The 14,641-nt window shown below is 38.3% G+C and overlaps 1 protein-coding gene across 14 annotated transcripts in view; it reads left to right on the top strand.

Moving 5' to 3' along the window:
- The window catches only part of PBRM1 (polybromo 1), a 131,163-nt gene that overhangs the window by 39,326 nt on the left and 77,196 nt on the right, over positions 1-14,641 (top strand). For 7 of the 14 annotated variants that reach the window (XM_070390714.1, XM_070390726.1, XM_070390721.1 and 4 more), the window contains 3 exons: positions 1,811-1,952; positions 3,105-3,202; positions 5,333-5,377. In XM_070390714.1, the coding sequence (XP_070246815.1) occupies positions 1,811-1,952; positions 3,105-3,202; positions 5,333-5,377 (285 nt within the window). The remainder of the gene's footprint in view (positions 1-1,810; positions 1,953-3,104; positions 3,203-5,332; positions 5,378-14,641) is intronic. The other 7 variants (XM_070390725.1, XM_070390724.1, XM_070390718.1 and 4 more) reach the window with 1 other exon arrangement.

The raw sequence follows: 14,641 nt of genomic DNA, 5'->3' as shown, positions 1-14,641 counted from the left end.
ATGGTAGCATACTAGGGTTCTGAAGGATCAACTTTTAGGATATCGAAGTTGCCTTCTTTCCAAGGAAAGATTGGTGCCTCACAGGAGCTGGGCTACCTTCCATTGTGCTCTACGACAGCCAAAAGGGAAATCTAGAGCTGTGCTGTCCAGTATGATGGCCACTAGTTACATGTGACTGTGGAACTAAGTAAGGAACTAGCTTTTAAATTTTATTTAATTTTGATTTAAATAGCCACATGTGACTAGTGGCACTATATTGTACAACACAGTCCTAGTAAGATTTGTTGGCAGAAAGAAGATAGTTGAGTGTCATCAAAAGCAACAAAAATAGGAGTGGCCTGGCTAGTGCAGCTCAGTGGTTGAGCACCTATCTATGAACCAGGAGGTCACGGTTCACTTCCCAGTCAGGGCACATGCCCACGTTGTGGGCTAGATCCCCAGTGGGGGTGCATGCGGGAGGCAGCCGGTAGGTGATTCTCTCTCATCATTGATGTTTTTATCTCGCTCCCTCTCCCTCTCTGAAATCAATAAAAATACATTTTTTAAAAAATGGAAGAGTGGGCAGAAGCTAGACAGTGTGGCTCCATCTTTTATTTTCCATTATGTTCTCCCCTCGACACACTATTCTTGGTTAACATCATTCTGATAACTTCAGATTTATTATAGATTGCCATTTACAAACTTGGATTCTCTGTCGGTTCTTTGTGGGTGTTGAGAATACCCAGCACATTATCCTTGGAGTTGGCAGAAATAAGTCTGAGACTGTAATTGAAACTCTGGGTACTAGCTACATAGCTGGTACTGATAGCTGAGTTTGTGCTTAGTTGTTTTTTGCTTCATCCCAGAGATGTCCTCTAACATTCATAATTTTTTAAGTACTACATGTGATCTGCATATGATTTTGGTAAATTTTAAGTAAAATTTTACATGCAGAATGGATGATGTCATTCCAAGAGGAAAGTGTGGAATTTATGCAGTTACTCTGTGAAGCTATTTACACATACTGTCGTTCTTAATACTGTTTTTGTGACTTTGATGAATAGCATACAAGTGCTATAATCAAAAGGTTGAAAAGTCTATCCTGTCTAAATTCATATATATAGAGTTAGGCAAACCATGACTCTTCACTTGGTACAAAGTGTACAGGGACTTTATGAGAGTTGGTATTAGTAACAGTCATAGTGTTTAAGAGAAATATCAGGATTCTTAAAGATTTTTAAGTAAATTAAAAACAAATTTTAGTTGCACATGTTTGTATTGGAATATTTCTGTCTCGTTTACCATATTAAGACCAATCTTCATTGTCCATATTTAATACTCCTGGGGGATAAAAAAAGGTTATTCTAAATGTTTCTTCATGGCATTGCCAGCACTTTCTCTGCTTTAACTTTCATGAACTGGAATGGCCTCTGATTTTCAGAAATAAGTAGATTGCCATGGTTCTTCATTAAGGTCATTTAAACCTTCCTAATTTTTCTAGGGTTTGCATGTTAGTCACTAACAGAATTTTCCCATTAGGATTTTTACTGTATATTTGCTTTGTAATAGAACACCTTACTAGGTTCTCTGATTACATCGTACAGTGTTCTAGTTTATTCTTTTGGATTTTTAAATTGTCATTTTGCCTAAATATAATGGTACTTTTGCCTCCTCACTTTGTATCTTGAAAATGTCATTTTCAGACCTCTAATCAGTATAACTAATAAAGATACCATCCAGTGCTTATCAGAATTTCTGCACTGAATTTTGAGGAAGGATGTTTTATAATTTTCATAATGGAAAATTCTAGCCATCTGTTTGTCTTCCACAGAACAAAGCTAAAGAACCAAGAATATGAAACTTTGGATCATTTGGAGTGTGATCTGAATTTAATGTTTGAAAATGCCAAACGCTATAATGTTCCAAATTCAGCCATATACAAGCGAGTTCTAAAATTGCAGCAAGTTATGCAGGTATGATATCTTTGTTTTGCTAAGTTGTTGCATGTATAACTGAAATAATTTTATACATTTTGAGAATGTTTTTTAAAGATGTATGATTTCCTCCAGCAAGATCACATCATTTATTTCAGCAAAAAGTACTGCTGAATATTTTTTTTTTTAGCATCATCAGGACCATGTAGAATAGAAATAATAGTTTAAACTGGGTTAGTTTTGTGAGTAGAAGAGGCAGGGATTTGTCTCTGGGGAGTAAGTTTAGGGTCTCAGACAGTTTCCCTCCAGTCATAGGTGATATTCTATGGGTTAGGTGTTATTTCTTTGGTTCTAGACTTTGTCTCTTTTGAGGTATCTTGGTCTAGGAGAAAGGGCATCTTAAGGCTAAATAATCATTGTATAGAGTCTGAGTTTATTAGATCCTTTCTGAGAGCACACCTTGAAAGGGTATCTGAGGTTACAGGTCATTTGGGGGTTTTGAGACAAAAGGCATAAATATGAAATAAAAATACTGTCTACTTGTCAGTTTTTGGTAGAATCTTTTTGGAAAGTGAATCCCAAAGCAAGGTATCAGCAAAAGCAATTTTAGATAACCCAAAGAATCTTCATTTTGTATTGTCAACACTATGATCAGTGCTGTGGATTTCAAGTATTTCCTTTTCAGTACTTCATATGTATTCCTTAAGTCTACTGTGGTTTGACTTTCAGTTGTGTTTGACAGAAAGTCTTTAAAAATGCATGTGTTGAAAAGTAGATCTCCTTTCACCTCTCACATTAAATTTTCTTCTTAGCCACACTGTTGCTTAAGAAGTCGAGGGTACTAAAGGCCATCTTTGAGTTGGCTTTTTGTAAATTAAATATGGCCACCAGAGCTGGGTACCTTTATAACTTAACTTGTCTCAGTGCTTTTAACAAGTCAGTGTCCTTTTTAGTATTAAATTCAGCTAGTGTTGATTCTTAAACCCTCTGGATCCATTTTCTAACCTACATTTTTATCATGCAGGCTTTTGTTAAATTGGGTTATTGAAAATGCTTAATGACTTTAATTTTATGAATCCTATGTGTGGTTGTATCTCTGGGTGAATCTGATATGGCTAGCTCTTTAATATTCATATATTCTAGGAGTGCTCAGCAGAGTGAGCTTGACTCCCGGGATCTTCTCTGTTTTAGGCAAAGAAGAAGGAGCTTGCCAGGAGAGATGACATTGAGGATGGAGACAGCATGATTTCTTCAGCCACCTCTGACACTGGTAGTGCCAAAAGAAAAAGGTATATATACTTTTCTTATAACTGAAGACATCTTCTCAGTTTCTATTTATTTCGTCTTAGATGAGCACAGAAAAATGTTTTTTAAGCTATTAAATATGAATTCTCTTATAAGATTTTAAATACTTTATAACATGTATTCTTTTAGAATTTATTTGTAAACTATATATAATTAGCATTTTTTGTGCAAGTACCTATTGCTTTTAGATGATATAGATAAAAATGACAACTATTTATATAGGTTGGTGAAACATGTTCTTTTTGTGATCCACGTTATTTTGTTTTAATAGTGCTACTTAAATCTAATTTAGGTAATTTTTCAGGGTAAATTACAAAATTTTTAGTGCTATCACTGCAGTGAAGTAAGTCATTACTATTGCCCCTTTGTTTTTCCTTGTTAATCTGATCTTTATTTGCCATTTAAAGATGTCAGATTGTAAAATTCTAAGTCATAACTTCTTTTAGTCCATAAACTGTTAAGTTAGATATTTGGCTTTCTTTTTATTCTAACCTTTCTCTCAACTTCCCTAGCCCTTTCTTTCTCTCCTGGGTTTCATGGAAGGGGACCTTACTATGAGATTCTGGAGCTGGACTTCTATAACGAGTCATGCAAGGCCTTCTCTTTCTGTCTGTGCCTCCCACATGGAGTTTCTCTGGCTTGATCTTTGTGGAACACTGTATTCCCCCTTAACCTTAACTCTCTCACCATCTTTTTAGCAGCAGTCAGTCCAAGGAGGATACCTTAGATAAGGAAGAAGCTAATCACTAATAGCAGGGTTTGACACATTCAACGCTGAATGAAGAAGTCATTAGTAACTGTTGATATAATTCTGTTCATACATTAATAGATCCACTAAGATGAGAAGATTTAAAAAAAAAATGGTTAAGGAAAGAGAAGCTGTCCTATATTACCCTCTTATAAATAGCATTTGGGAAAACTTTTTTTAGCTTGGAAAATAACTTTGCTAATCTATGCCATGGTAACTAAATTGATTGATGTACCCTGAGATGTGAGTCTCCTCCATTACTGGCCTATGATTTTCATCCTTCCAAGTTCTTAATTCCTTGTTATACCAGGGACAACGGAGGAAAAATGTGAAAGCAGATCAGAGACATCAAATCAAGAACATCTTTGAGTGTAATTATATAACTCTACTACAGCATCACCTGTGTTTTCCAGATCAGTCACCAATCAAAGATAAACACTTCTCAGGCAAAAGAAGGTAATGGAGGCAAAAGTGATGGTACATTTAGTGCCAACACTGAATGAAAAGAGAGATTGTAAACTAGTTAAGTGTTTAAACACACACACACACACACACACACACACACAAATACAAATACAGTTCCACTGATGCATTAGCCCAGGCCAGATACTTAAAAATTACCTATATCTCTGGCATGTACTTTGTGGGACAACCCAAGTTGATTAAATGAAAGATATTACTCTAAAACCTGCTGTAAAAAGAAAACTGAGCATTACATTCTTGAAATAATAAAATTCCACTTCAAATCAGAAGTCCCTGTATGAACAGATTTCCTGGAAAGTGTTTTGTGAAAAACAGAAATAAGTGAAGAACAAATATAAATCATAGCTAAAGCAGTAAAAGAACCTACCCGGTTATGAAATAATAGGCATGAGTGGATGTTAAGAAGTTGAAAGAGGTCCTATACTTTAGACTCTGACAAAGAAAATAATGTAATTATTGTGCCTTCCAAAAGGCTTACTAATTTAGAAGATAGTTATGTTAAGAGGATTTGGGAATAAAAAGTAGACTTCTCCAAAATTCAGGCAAACACAGTAGCCTAGGAATTTAAGTAAAGCTTGTCCAGGGAAGTCAGGGCCACGTTTTCCAAGTATGATTCTATCTTTGCCTTATTTTTTAATATTCATGAGTCTGAGAAAAGTTAATGTGATGTGTTCTCTTCATTGTGGGAGTGCATTCTTCTCCCTCAGCCCTCTACCCAAAAATCTACCTGCTGTCTTCCATGTTGAAATGTCCCAAGTGTTCTTATATCCTTTGTCTTTTGGATTGAATAAATCCTTTTTTCTCAACCACATTTGGTTTATACATGACCCTCTGATGTTGCTTATTTTCTCTTCACATTTAATGTTTGTTTCTGCTTTCCCAGGAACACTCTTGACAGTGAGATGTTGGGTCTCAGGAGGCTATCCAGGTGTGCAGTCTTTTTTTATGAATAAACATTTTTAAAAGTGTAAGCTGTGGCATGGTCAGTAGTATTGTTTAGGTGCAAAGTGAAGTCTTAAGCATGTGAAATAATGGTTCTTACTTGAGTGCTAGTTTATTTTATGAATAAAGAAAACAGTATAGTTTAGAAGTACAGTCAGTAAAAGAAAGTCAGGATTAGTTAACTTAGATAAGTTCAGTAGCCATAATTTGTTGCTTGGTTGGCCAGGGGCAACAAGCCCTCTCACCAGTCATTGTGGCTGTGCTTCAGCAGCAAAAGGTAGAGGGTAAGTTTATGATGGCATTGCCAGCATCCAGAAACTAGCAGGTGCTAATTCCCTTTCAGGGATGCCCTTTACCTATTGGGGATGGTGGAGGGATTAAAATCAGTGTTGACAGTCCAAGTGATGATGGTCTGTGTTGACACCTACCATTGGATTAGTGCTTCTTGAGCATGAACACATTTTCTTAGTCTCTGATCTTGTCCATGTTTTATTTATTTAAAAGCATCCATTATTTTGCATGTTACTTGTGATTTTTAAAACAGCCTATGAGTTGCCATGTTATAGTCTATAGTCCTAGTAATCATTGTGTGATGCTTTTATTTTTATCTTTGCTATCTGGCATTCATGGAGTGTCAATTGCTTGCAGAACACCAGACTCTGTTCTTACAGGTCATAAAGGAGAACATTTAGTCATCACCTGTACCTGTCAGGAATTTATTAAGTCAGGAAAACAGACAGGTTGAAAACAAATGAAATTGTGTGGGAAGATTATACTAAAATAATTACATAAGATACACAGTTGTGTAGTTGTATGGAAATGTTTCATGATTGCCCAAATAGCTTTAAGAAATCTGATTTCCCTACCATGTTTAAGTTAGTATTCTAAACTTATCTGTATGTTGCCACCATGGGTAGTCCATCCTACAAAATCTTCCTAATATTTTCCTTAAGAAAAGTTTTCTCAGTATTTTTTTAAAAGACCATAGATTGTATTTATTTTTTAATTTTATTTTTATTGATTTCCTAGAGGAAGGGAGAGGGGGTGAGAAACAGAAACATCAGTGATTAGAGAGAATCATTGATTGGCTGCCTCCTGCACACCCCACACTGGGGATCGATCCGCAGTTCAGGAATGAGCCCTGACCGGGAATCGAACTGTGACCTCCTGATTCGTAGGTAGACGCTCAGCCACTGAGCCATGTCAACCAGGCTGTATTTCTTTTATATCACTCATAGTGTATGGCACAGCTCTAAGTAGTAGTAGAAATAGAAATGTGGGACATCAAGGAGTAGTATTGTAACCCCAGATTCTAGAGCCTGACTGCCTAGGTTCAAATCCCAGTTTTTCTTATGAGCTCTGATATGAGCCTCATTTCAATTTACTCTTTCAAACAAGGAGTTGATGATAATACCTATATATGATTACTGAGTGGACCTGGTTGGTTATTATGTTTGAGCTTGGATACAAAAAGTACTCAGAAAAGGTAGCCGTGATTATTTTCTAGAAGTAGTTTCTGTTGACATCAAGATTTGAAATCAGTGGATTTCATTTTGTTTTTAGTCAGATGTTACTAGTCTGGGAAAACACATTAGAAAAGATGAATGAAAGGTTTTTATTTCTTGAAGACTTGGAGATGAAATATAGCAAGCCTTATAAAAGAAAGAACCTTTAGATTTACTTAGCTTAACAGTAAGCACCACTGAAGCTCTAGGGCCAGTGAATTAAATGCTGGGCTACCTTGAAGCCTGTGAACAGTGTGGACTTTGATTAGAGAAGCTATTAATAAGCATTAACTTGGGAAAGGGAAGAGCATGATAAAAGCAGCCTGGTGATTATCAGCTCATTCAATTCTCAGTACTGAATACTCACTTTATGACCTTAGGTATTCTCTTGACTCTCTAATCCTGTTTTTACATCTGCAACATTGAGATAATAATTGTACCTGGTTGTCAAAGTTGTAGGGTTAAATGAAAATGTATATGTCAAAGTTGTAGGATTAAATGAGAATGTATATATGGTCCTTAGTGCAGTCTCTGACACATGGTACAAGTGTTAGCTATAACTATAAATAGGATGTGTATGTGTATGCAAATACATCCTATATAATAAAGAGCTAATATGCTAATTAGACCAAACAGCCGATCGACCATCTGGACGACATTCCAGACAAAGCCAGGGCTGTGAGGGCCGGCCGAGGCTGCGAGGGGCTGTGAGGGCCGAGCCCCTTGCACGAATTTTGTGCATTGGGCCTCTAGTATAATAATAAATAATAACTTCAGAGGAATAATAATTAAGGACATTTGAGAAAGTGGTCAGCCACAAGGTATGAGGGTTAGGACTAACACTGGCATGAAAAACTGAAAGATCAGATCTAGAAGGGCTATGGAGGGCCTTTAAAACTTGGTGATGACCTGGCTGGTTTGGTTCAGTGGATAGAGCATCAGCCTGTGTACCAAAGGGTCCTGGGTTCGATTCGGGCACATGCCCCAGTTGTGGGCTTGATCCCCAGGAGGGGGCATGCAGGATGCAGTCAATCAGTGATTCTCATCATTGATGTTTTTATCTCTCCCTTTCCCGTCCTCTCAAATCAATAAAAATATTTTAGCCCTAACTGGTTTGGCTCAGTGGATAGAGCGTCGACCTGCGGACTGAAGGGTCCCAGGTTCGATTCCAGTCAAGGGCATATACCTTGGTTGCAGGCACATCCCCAGTAGGGATTGTGCAGGAGGCAGCTGAATTGATGTTTCTCTCTCATCAGTGTTTCTAAATCTCCCTCTCCCTTCCTCTCTGTAAAAAATCAATGAAATATATTTTTAAAAAACACACACAAGAAAACTTGGTGATAAACTAAGAGAAGCAAAAAATGATAGTAATTCCATTACTTCTGGCTGGTGTGGGGGTCAGGAGGAGGAGGGTGGCAGTTATTCTGGAAAATCAGGGATTCAGAATGGAGCCTCTGTCAGCTCATGATCTTTGTGCAATTTAGAAAAGGCACCCATTTCTTAAGACGCTTGACTTTCATTTGTTGGGAAATTGCTGTAGTAAACTGATTTTTAGCACAGGACCCTTTATAGCCCATCCTATTTAATAAAAGCATAATATGCAAATCTACTGAAGAGAACAAACAGTTGGTGGGGGGTGGGGCCAGTGAGCAGGCAGTGCCAGGCCAGCCAAGGCATGTGCCAGAGGGCAGAGGGAGGGAATTGTAGTTGGGGGGCTGGGGGGACAGTGACCAGTGGTGGCAGGGGGAGGAGATGGGGGGACGAAGTATGTGCCCTGCACCATCTCCTGATCAGCCCATCTAGTCACCTCCCACAGAGGGAGGCCAGACTGCCGCTTAGGCCCACTCCCCATAGGACATCCCCTGAGGACTCCCAGACTGTGAGAGGGCGCAGGCCCAGCTGAGAGAACCCCACCCAGTGCATGAATTTTCATGCACTGGGCCTCTAGTCTCTTATAAAATTCTAGAATTCTATGTTTGTTATAACAATGTCTGTGGTCTGAATTGGCATCTCCTTAAGTGCACAATGATAAACAATCCTGGTTTTGAACTCCCTTAAGATGTATTTTACTTTATGTTCAAAAGTACTGGTAAAGATGAGAAGAAGAATGAGTAGGCCAGGTCTGGGATTTAATTTATGCACCTTTCCCAAAATGGGGAAAAGTAAATAAACTGCAGTTAATGGTCTGAGAAAGGAGAGTAGTAAGATGCATAGAGGGGTTCTAAAAAGAATCTGAAAAGCAAAATAACATTGAAAACAGTAACCAGAAAATATTAAATAGGGAGTGTGATCGTTGTCTTTTTATAATATAGTTTCATTTCAAAAAGTATTTAAACTTACTTTCAAAAGTCATGGATAGGCCAAAACCGGTTTGGCTCAGTGGATAGAGCATCGGCCTATGTACTGAAAGGTCCCAGGTTCAATTCCGGTCAAGGGCATGTACCTGGGTTGCGGGCACATCCCCAGTGGGAGATGTGCAGGAGGCAGCTGATCGATGTTTCTCTCTCATCGATGTTTCTGGCTCTCTATCTCTCTCCCTTCCTCTCTCTAAAAAATCAATTAAAAAAATAAATTACAAAAAAAAAAGTCATGGATATAATCAAAGTTTGGCATCCATATTGGAAAAACATAAAGCAGATGTACTAGTTACCTAGTCTAATACAGTTTATTATAAAAGAATATAAATTTAGCTCTGCATTTTCTGACAGCCAGATTAAAACTAATGGGCCAAGTTGTTCTCAGTCTCAAAGGCAATTTAAGGATTTGGAAAAATGTAAACAAAATAACAAAAATGGATTTGTTCAGAAAAGATCCTGACGGACTCTGATTTAAAAAGTTTGCTTTGCCAAAACCGGTTTGGCTCAGTGGATAGAGCGTCGGCCTGCGGACTGAAGGGTCCCAGGTTCGATTCCGGTCAAGGGCATGTACCTGGGTTGCGGGCACATCTCCAGTGGGAGATGTGCAGGAGGCAGCTGATCGATGTTTCTCTCTCATCGATGTTTCTAACTCTCTATCTCTCTCCCTTCCTCTCTGTAAAAAATCAATAAAATATATTTTTTAAAAAAAAAGTTTGCTTGCCTTTGAGGATGGAAACTAGTTACACATCTCTCTTAAAGCATGAATGATACAAATGTAAAAAGGATGCTATTAGTAATATATGTCCTAAAACAGTAAATTTCAGTTATTAGAACAGTTTCTTTTCTTTTAAAAAAAAATATGTTTTTATTTATTTCAGAGAGAGGAAGGGAGAGGACGAGAGAGATAGAGACATTAATGATGAGAAAGAATCATTGATTGGCTGCCTCCTACACTGTCCTTACTGGTGATCGAGCCCACAACCTGAGTATGTGCCCTGACAGGAAATCAAACCTTGACCTACTGGTTCAAGAGCTGACACTCAACCACTGAGCTACACTGACCAGGCTAGAGCAGTTTCTTAAACAATTAGATTTAATATTTTTAGTATGTTCCATTCAAAACTGCCTAGTGTCAGTTATTGCAGTAGAAAGAACCGACCACTTGCCATTCTTTTACTTTTTGGTATTTCCCCTAAAATTTAGTTAAAAGCCTTTCCTTCTCTTTAAAAGTCTGATAAAAATTCTGCCCTAGACTCACTCACATTAGAATATTTGTAGCTTCGTACAGAAAAGCCTCATGGTACTTGTACTGGAACTAGGAAGTGAATAGAGCTGATCTTTTGGTCTAGGTAAGGGCCTCAATTGAATTGTTGTGCTTGGTATTTCTGGAATGAGGAGTGATTTCATTCTGAGTTGATTATTGAAGAGCTCATTTAAGCTCTTAAAATAGAATTCTCAAGTCTTTCTTTTGAAGTTCACCCACAAGTAAAACCTAAAGAAACCATATCTTACTTTAGTAGTTTTAAGTATTCTGTGATATCAAATTTAGGTTCTGAAATGTTTCTTTTGGGGTTTCCTGATGGTTAAAGTCATCTGTGATTTAATTTCTCCCTAGATGTGGAGCTCTGTGGTATTGGAGCTTTGTCCCGAGTTCCCTTTCCATTATTCACTTGCTAAAGACTTGGATTGAGAGAGCACTTCCTCTTACATCATTGCCCCAGGATGCCTCTTTGGAGAAATAATTTTCAGTAGATGAAACATCTTCTAGATCAGCAGTTGCCAATCTTTTGGACCTAATAGACCACCGTGGACCACCGGTTGGTGACTGCTACTCTAGATCAGTGGTTCTCAACCTTCCTAATGCCACAATCCTTTAATACAGTTCCTCATGTTGTGGTAACCCCCAATTCCATTGTTACAAATTGAACATAATTAAAGCATAGTGATTAATCACAAAAACAATATGTAATTATATATGTGTTTTCTGAGGGTCTTAGGCGACCCCTGTGAAAGGGTCGTTCGACCCCCAAAGGGGTCGCGACCCACAGGTTGAGAACCACTGTTCTAGATTGTCCTCACATAACAATCACTTATTTGACGTAGAGACACAAAAATAATGATAGGAGGAAATGGCAGGAATGATCAAGGGGGCCACCAAGGGAAATGAGCAGTCTGTATACACAGCTTCTGGGATGATCCCAGCCATTGGAAATGGGAATCCATTTTCTCACCTAATAGCTCCATGATGCTAGGAGATATGCATTTCTGAGGCATTTTACTTTTTGTTTTGTTTTGTTAATCCTCATCCAAGGGTATTTTTCCCCTTGATTTTTAGAGAAGGTGGGAGGGGAGAGAGAAACATTGATGTGAGAGAGAGACATCAATTGGTTGCCTACTGCACACACCCTGACCAGCCATCAGATCTAACCTATAACCTGAGTATGTGCCCTTGAGTGGGAATCGAATCCATGACCCTTGGTGTTTAAGGATGAATATTTCTCTTCATATCTGTTAATTATTCTTTGAGTTTTGTTTCTTTTCTTTCTTTCTTTTAAGCATACTTTGAACCTTGGAGAGAAAATATCTGGCCTTTGGCTTCTTCATGACCCAGCAATACAGTGAGTGATCAGAGAACTAGACTTGGAGACCCACTCAGCCACATAGTTTGCTTCAAGAATGAATTTCCTTTCATTTATAAGATAGGGAACAGATAAAAACTATTTATCTCTAAGTACCACATTATAGGATTTTAGTTTCTGTTGAATAGAAATTAAGTCATACATCATTTCTTTTTATTTCCTATATTCCTGTTCTTTGAGACTGCGGGTTTGAGTCTGGCTAGAATTTCTTTATCAGTGTGCTGAAGACATACATTGGGCCAGAAATCATATTGGGAGATCATCTCTTCTGACAATTCATTGAATTACTCACCTTGGGCAGGACATTTAGCCTCTTTGAACCAGTTTCCTCAGCGACTAGCCCATATGATCTTACGGGCCTCTTTTTACTCAGGTTCTAATCTATGATCCCTTGTACTTTGTTCCATACCACTCACTTCAGTTCCTTAGTATCATATTTCATTGGGGGAATTTGGAGAACAAGACAGGGATTCACACTCAAGGATGAAAATTTACTCAAGAGCTCAAATGAAGTACAGACTTTTTTTTTCTTTTCTTTTCTTTTTTTTTTTTTGGTAAGGGAACATTTATTTGCTAAATCACAGAGGTAGAAAAAGTAATTCCTAGAAGAAATGGGCTTAGCAAGCAAAGAAAGGGCTCTTGGAGCTTGGGAGTGGGGAAGCTAATGGTAAGGGGGGGGGGGGTGGTGAGGTGGTAGAGGGAAGAGGAAAAGGGATAAAGGGAAAGGCACGGGCATCTTCCCAGGAAGAAGAGTGCACTGGGTCTTCCATCCTAAGGGTTAAGGATGGAAATTTTAGGGGAGGTCCCAGAGTAAGGTCTCAATAGAATATTTAGTGGTTTTCCAGGTGTATCCATTCAGGATTGTGGTCTCCACTGATTGGCCAGCACCAGGGCAGGGGGGGATAGGAGATTATTCAATGCAGCTAGTCCTGATGTCGGCCTTGGCTGGTTTTGTTGTTTATCTGGGCCTGGGACTGAAATACTATTTTAACGGGGGCCTAGATGTTATCTCTAGGGAGAAATGGTCAGGGGGTCCAAGCTGCATGACCAGTGATATGTTAGGGAGGGAAAAGTCACCCTGGAGGTAAGGTCCCACCTTACAGTTGATTGTCCATTGCTGGATACCTGGGGCTTTCCATCCTGGTGACCTTCTGTACTTGGCCCATCGTCCTTGCTCTGCTCATGTCTGTCTAACTGCCTACAGCATCACCCTCTCAAGGATCTTGGCTCTGAAATCTTTCAGAGAAAAGGAGTGCAGGGTCTCTTCTGTAGCAGCTTCCTGCTGAAAGGGGGGTGATGTTTTTCTTCAGAGCCAAGAGAATCTTGCTGTCTGTCCGGAACTGTGAAGGCTAGGCACAGAAGGAGGTGGCAGTGGTGTCTAAAGATCCCTGAGGACGAGTAAGGCTTGTAACCTGGTGTAGACAAACTGTGTTACAAAACATAGTATTATTGGGGCAAAAGTTGGAATGACAAGAGTTATGACAAATGGTCCAGTGGAAGGAAAAAGTTTTACTTGTAATAATTCCAAGTAAAAGGATGGGAGAAAAATAAAACATTAGTTTGGAAGTTTGTAGCCAAATATTTACAAACATTAGAAAAATTCAGGATCCAGTTTAATTCATAGGTGAAAAATAAAACTTTGGAGATAACTAATTGAATTCGTGTCTAACATTCACAACTGTTTATTAGAGTCTATTTGAAGTACAATTTTTCCCCCTAAAATCACCCTCATTTTTATTAGAGACCTATTTATTTACTATATTATGTCCAGTTTCAGTTTGGCCTGATTGTTTGCATAAACATAACAAGAATAGCAATAGATTGTATAGGCTTTTTAAAAATCTGCTTTGCCGGAATGATTGATTGAGCTTTAATGAGCCTTTTAGGGCAAAGAAGCTGAGCCACCTAGTTGCCATCGGGTTTGACTGCAATACCTATAGACTTGGGTGAATTCCTCACATTCTTGAGGTTTCCAAAATGTCTTGAGGTTCCTTGCCATCTCTCAGGAAAGCAACCTTCCTTCCTTACCTGGAAAGACTGCCATGAACCACGTGACCAAGCAAGGTGCCAGTCTTTCTCCAAGGGCCTCCTATTGGCTTCAAAGTCAGTTTTCATTCCTTCAAGATTTCTGGTGACACAGACTATTTATTCTTTGCACTGGGTTGGCATTATGGAATAATGCTAATGGAGGAAGGAAGCAGGGACTGACCCTGACAGGGTAAATGCAAGAGAGACTTGTATCTACTATATAAACACTAACCTGGCAGACAGACTCACTTTGTTTTCTGGTAATTAGGATATGCAGGTGTTCAGAGTGGTTGTCTTAAGAGATAGAACACTTTTGTGTGTGCATTTGTGTTTTGTTTTTTAAGTGAGGACTGTTAATAGTACGGAATCAGTAGTTTTATTTCACTTTTGCTGTATTCTTAAAAACAAAAAAAAACATTTCAATTGATAATAAGATTTGTGGTTTTTTTGGCTGTCAGACAAGATCTTTTTTCAAAAATTGCATTTCATAAATATTCTAAACAGGTTTGTCTGGTGTTCATTGGCTGCTCCTGCCATAGTCACTACGTTTTAATGATTTGGGAAATTTTCCTTATACTTGCTTGTAGCTTCCAGCATGTTTACTAGTACTGTGTTTGTGGCATACATAATCAACAAATTATAATCATTATGAAGCACCTGCAAGATTAACTAATTTCATTTCATGTACATCCTTGTATAAAAAAACCTGAATTTCTCATTT

The sequence above is a fragment of the Myotis yumanensis genome, unplaced genomic scaffold (genome assembly GCF_028538775.1).
Source record: "Myotis yumanensis isolate MYYU_CA2020_CCGP unplaced genomic scaffold, mMyoYum1.0.hap1 SCAF_14, whole genome shotgun sequence".
Classification (NCBI taxonomy): Eukaryota; Metazoa; Chordata; class Mammalia; order Chiroptera; family Vespertilionidae; genus Myotis; species Myotis yumanensis.
The sequence above is the reverse complement of the archived record's forward strand: the minus strand, read 5'-3'. Positions and strand labels throughout refer to the sequence as shown.